The sequence below is a fragment of the Lolium perenne genome, chromosome 4 (genome assembly GCF_019359855.2).
Source record: "Lolium perenne isolate Kyuss_39 chromosome 4, Kyuss_2.0, whole genome shotgun sequence".
NCBI classification, from domain to species: Eukaryota; Viridiplantae; Streptophyta; class Magnoliopsida; order Poales; family Poaceae; genus Lolium; species Lolium perenne.
Genome location: NC_067247.2, coordinates 379,629,270 through 379,634,988, shown reverse-complemented (window position 1 = coordinate 379,634,988; position 5,719 = coordinate 379,629,270). Strand labels below are relative to the sequence as shown.

Sequence of the window (5,719 nt, the reverse complement as noted above, 5' to 3'; positions counted from 1 at the left end):
TATTCCCTAATCATAACACCTAAGTAGCTAGAGTTCTGTCAGATTCCTTTAGCAAGCCAAGTACCTCTAGAGCTAAAGTTAGCTATAAATTAGTCTACGAGTTATTATTTTGAAGCTTTATCTGCAGTTTTACCTCATTGTAAAGTAGGAGGTTGTGTTTATCTTCTGTAAGGGGTCGAAGTTTTAATTTTATAGACATACCTTGGACTCGAATATGTTTCTATTGTATCACTCTAAGGGATGTAATATTAGTGGAATGGTGTTGCATTGGTGTTATATCAACGACTATACTACACCATGCCTAAAAATGCACTGCAAGGCTCTTGGTTATTACATGGATGACTTGAAGGGGATTAGTCCCTCAATATCCACCCACCGAATATTTATGGAATAGGGAGCCCAGCCGGCTGTGGATTTTCAAAGAAGACTTAAACCTCAAACGAAAGAAAGGATAAGAAAGGAGATAATCGATGTGCAAGAATTATTTATCATGTGGAGAAAAGTGAATGGCCTGGGTTTACTAGCCTGTCTATTGAATTTTTTTGTAGTAATGAAACTGATAGGTCGATTTGAAACGGTGGGCACCTTCAAACTTCAAAAACAGCCATCACGCAACACTAATTATAGCTTTTGTAAAAGAGATAAACCGTTCATATGGTTTAGTTAAGCTATTCCGCGTTGTTCAGCATCAGGAAACTGTTGAATATAAATATAGTGGCTTGCCCACGTGACTTGGTTATAAGCTCACTGAATCGAGGCGGCGACTATTTTCGATATTTCAAAGGAGTCAGCGTCGTGTCCTTGCCTTTTTACCCTTTTTCGTCCTTTCTTTTCGAGCTAGATGCACACCTTATATATCCTGAAGTTGAAAATGGTGAAATGAAGCCTTTTGTTTACTGGATGTAGTATAAAAAATGGACGGCGGGGATACAAGTTGTGCACGAAATAGAAATAGAAATTTACGACGCGATGAAGAAGTTCGATCATTTTGCTTATTCATTGATCCGTTCAAGCATCGAAATCTCTCTCGAGCCGAGGCACTGGTCGATAACAACCATGCATGAAAAAGAACGTAGCAGATGCATTTGGCAGGTAAGGCGGCCGGAGCATGGCGAGTCGGCGCCAAAGTGAAGGCGTCACTTGATCAGGCTGGTGATGGCGAGGGTGAGGAGGGTGATCTGCGTGTTGTCCTCGCTGTAGTGCAAGAACGGCGACGCGCTGGCGCTGCGTGCCCGGGCAATCCCGGAGTCGCATATGTGCCCCAGCAACGGGACACTCGACAGCTCCCTCTCGACCTCACCGTACCTTTGCTCAGCAATCGCCTCCCGCACCGCCGCGTACTTCTTGCAGATGATGCCGTAAAGCATGTCGCACTGCTCCAGCATGCTCCTGTATATCGGGTATTGTACCTGCTCGTCCCCTTCTTCGAGCCGCCTCAGCCGCCCTGACCTCGGACCGTGCGCCTTCGGCGTTGCGGAAGCCCACGGCCGTCGCGGCCTCGGCGAGGCCTGCCGTGTCGGCGTCGATCGCGCGGGGCTCCTTGCGCAGGCGGGTGGTGCAGAAGGTGGCGTTGACGCGGCTGTCGGCCTCGTGGGCCGCCTGGCACGTGCCGCCGACCGTTATCTTTGGTGGCGGAATCAAAGTCAAAGCTTGCGCGGAGTGGCACATGCCGGCGAACGCCGCCGCCGCGGCGATAGCGGCCACGAGGAGAGCGGAGGTCCTCATCGTTCTTCTTTCCTGTGGAGCGGGATGGTCTGATGACTGATGGATCGATAGCTGCAGCGGTGTTGTGCTGAAGGTGCAGATTTATATCCTCACAGATGTAGGAACGCATGCATGTGAATTTGCTAGACAGAAACGTGCATGTAGACATTAAGAATACACATATGTAACACCCGAGTAATGCAAGTATTTAGTGCTTTTGAGAAACCGTCACTGGTGCTCCCCATTGGAATGCCAAGGTGGCAAGGACAAAGTCAATGGGCAGATCATGCTACGGTGTCAGGTAACAGGCAAAATCGAGTACTGTCGTCAGGTAACTGTAGAAACCCTTGGTCTGAGAAGTAGTCGAAAGACTGCTCTCATGATTCAGGAGCCAAACCTATCGGTTCGATTAGAAAAGAACACACAAAAACGAAAAGATGAAAGATCAAAAGATCTTTTTGTTTTGACAAACACGCTACATATGCAGAAGCTCACATATACGTACATACACTCACCCGTATGGACACACATGCACACCCTACCACTATGAGTACCTTCGAAAGACTGAGTCGGTAGATTCGATCTTTAAATTGACGAAGTCATCAAAGTCATCTCGATGTCGATAGAAATTTCGTCTCCCACTGAATGAATATTCCGCCTTTACGAGACACACAGATATCAAACCTATGGTTGAACTCTGGTGGGCTGGATGTACAACCACCCTCCTAACCACCCAAACTCAAGTTGGTTTTCAAAGATCGAAAGATCTCTAGTCTGTGGTAATAACTATTTCCCAACCCCTACATGAATCTTAACATGGAGACATCAGGCAATTCACAACCACCCTCCTAACCACCCAAACTCAAGTTGGTTCTCAAAGATCAAAAGATCTCTAGTCTGTGGTAATAACTATTTCCCAACCCCTACATGAATCTTAACATGGAGACATCAGGCAATTCAGGACGATGATCTTTTTTCAGAGGCGGGATTCCTGAAAAGTGATTTTGCCACATGAGCATTGGTCCTTCTGATTTTTTTTAAAAAAAACATATTTCTTGGATTTAAAAATAAAATAAAAAGATGCGCACATCCATATAAATAATTCAAAGGTATGATATAAATTTTGGAGGACAACATATTGTATTTTGAGCTATCAAAAAAGAAAAATAAGTTTTCCATCCCTATACATAGCTACAAATTTGTTCTTTCTCTTTAGCTTAAAATATAACCCAATTTCTACCAAAGATGTGTATGTATTCATGAAATAATTTTTATGATTTTTGAAAGATAGAAGTATAATTTTTAAATATTTAAAAAATAAGAAGCACTGGTGCTCAGCTGCACCTAATCTGCTCTCGAAATTCCCCTAACATTTAGAAAGCGGATCACTGCATTGTTGATAAGCTCCTCCTTCCCGCATCTCGCTCAATGAGGTGATGAAAGCGCCGATCACCCATTGCACGGGTATCTATCTCTATCTTAGGACACTTTCGACGCTGCTCTTTCTCCTCTCTATTGACAATCTCCAACACCTTTTTAACATTGCAACTCCTAATGATGATAGAAAAATGCTTCCTATCGGGTGAGAGATCAATCCCTATCTATCGCCCAATGCTTGCACTAATAGTGCACGCTCACATAGGTGCTCGAGACGGGCTGGCATGTAGTGACCCTGCACACCACTTCAAGTTATATTGCTTAAGTCGTTAGCATAACACTCATGAAACACCCTTCCGTGAATATTACACCAACAAAAGTGGTACAAAAGAAACATCACGGATCCAAAATTCTCTGGAATTCATATTCACATCCCCAAGAGTACAAATGATTTGAGATCCTCCTCAATGCATTGAGGATTCATGGAAAATTCAAAATCCAAGGCTACTAGCTTGAAGCAAAATGGAATAGCTAAGGCTGATGCCATTTGAGCTCAGCAACTTATTTAGTGGGGTTTTATGTTTCTCAACTTGTTTAAATTATTCTAGGATACCTTTGTTTTTAGTCTGCCTCTCTGTCTTCCACTCTATATACTATATCGTAGTCCAGTTCTTCGATACCTCCGAATAGATCGGGTTTCTCGTAGTATACTTTATCTCCTCCGGGTTTGTTGGTAGTTTGTTCTTCAGTATTCTCATACTCTAAGAAGGGTTTGAAAAAGCATATGTTGAGGAGTTTATAGCAAGTTTTAATATGTGATTGTATGGTGAGTTTTTAGATTGTGAAAGCTATTTTTATCAGTTTTCATGGGTTATTAGAACTTTATGGAGTTTCTTTCCTACCATCATCGTAGTTATTTCCCAAAACATCGGGTATCATGACACGTTTAGTACACTCTCCAGAGATGCGCTATTTTTAAATGTAGGTCTAATAAGTTAGACTCAACAACATATGTTGTGTTGATCTACTTTTGTTTTTAGCTCATATGTCTCTCTGCTTTATAATTCCTTGGCACATCATCGTTTTTATGTGGCATGCATGTTACTAACTATTTTATTCTAACTTTTCTTAGTATTACTGCTTGTCAATAGCGATGTCAAATCTCCTTCATATATACATAGTCTTAGACGTTGTGCTCCCTACACAGGATTGCCACGGGGATGTATTGTCAGTGGACATTGTGTCGGCAACATTACGAATATTGGGTTAAAGACCAAGGAAAGCAGCACATCGGTAGCAACAACTCTTGTTACATAGAGGCAGTGCTCTTTATCAGCTCAGCCACGCGGCTTTTTTGGGTTGGATATAAAGGAGGTGTGGGTACTACCTCCTCCGCTACTAAGAAAAAGCTCATCTGTAGCGTACCATTTTGGGGGTTAGCAGTGTGCACCCCCTCAAACTACAGATATCACGCCAGTGGTAATGTGTACATGTAGCGTGTATTTCCCACGCTACAGGTACATACCTATAGTTGTATTATATAACTTTTTTTCCTACATTTCATCGTATTTCATATGAAATGGCAGCCTATTGTTACATGTATTTTGTAGACAGTACAAAGTACTCAGATATTTGGATTTATACATATTTGCGAATATTACAAAAGTTTAATAGAAGTCAATCTCGAGTTGTAGCTAATATATAGAGGTGTCTGATGCGCGTGGTTGACGTATTGTCTTTCCGTTCTACACGCGTCCGTTGGGAACCCCAAGAGGAAGGTGTGATGCGCACAGCGGCAAGTTTCCCTCAGTAAGAAACCAAGGTTTATCGAACCAGTAGGAGTCAAGAAGCACGTGAAGGTTGATGGCGGCGAGATTTAGTGCGGCGCAACGCCAAGGATTCCGGCGCCAACGTGGAACCTGCACAACACAAACCAAGTACTTTGCCCCAACGAAACAGCGAGGTTGTCAATCTCACCGGCTTGCTGTAACAAAGGATTAGATGTATAGTGTGGAAGATGATTGTTTGCAGAAAACAGTAGAACAATTGCAGTAGATTGTATTTCAGTATAGAGAATTGGACCGGGGTCCACGGTTCACTAGAGGTGTCTCTCCCATAAGATAAATAGCATGTTGGGTGAACAAATTACAGTTGGGCAATTGACAAATAGAGAGGGCATGACCATGCACATACATATTATGATGAGTATAGTGAGATTTAATTGGGCATTACGACAAAGTACATAGACCGCTATCCAGCATGCATCTATGCCTAAAAAGTCCACCTTCAGGTTATCATCCGAACCCCTTCCAGTATTAAGTTGCTAACAACAGACAATTGCATTAAGTATTGCGCGTAATGTAATCAATAACTACATCCTCGGACATAGCATCAATGTTTTATCCCTAGTGGCAACAGCACATCCATAACCTTAGAGGTTCTTGTCACTCCTCCAGATTCACGGAGACATGAACCCACTATCGAGCATAAATACCCCCTCTTGGAGTTACTAGCATCAACTTGGCCAGAGCCTCTACTAATAACGGAGAGCATGCAAGATCATAAACAACACATAGATATAAATTGATAATCAACATAACATAGTATTCTCTATTCATCGGATCCCAACAAACACAAC

The 5,719-nt window shown here is 42.7% G+C and overlaps 1 protein-coding gene across 1 annotated transcript; it reads right to left on the bottom strand.

Moving 5' to 3' along the window:
- Positions 1-1,136: 1,136 nt before the first annotated feature.
- LOC127348087 (pectinesterase inhibitor 8-like) lies at positions 1,137-1,725 on the bottom strand. Its single transcript, XM_051374186.1, has 2 exons — positions 1,450-1,725; positions 1,137-1,373 (listed from the first exon to the last, which is right to left on the bottom strand). The coding sequence occupies exons 1-2, from the start codon at positions 1,723-1,725 to the stop codon at positions 1,137-1,139; spliced, it is 513 nt and encodes a 170-aa protein (XP_051230146.1).
- Between the last annotated feature and the right edge of the window lie 3,994 nt (positions 1,726-5,719).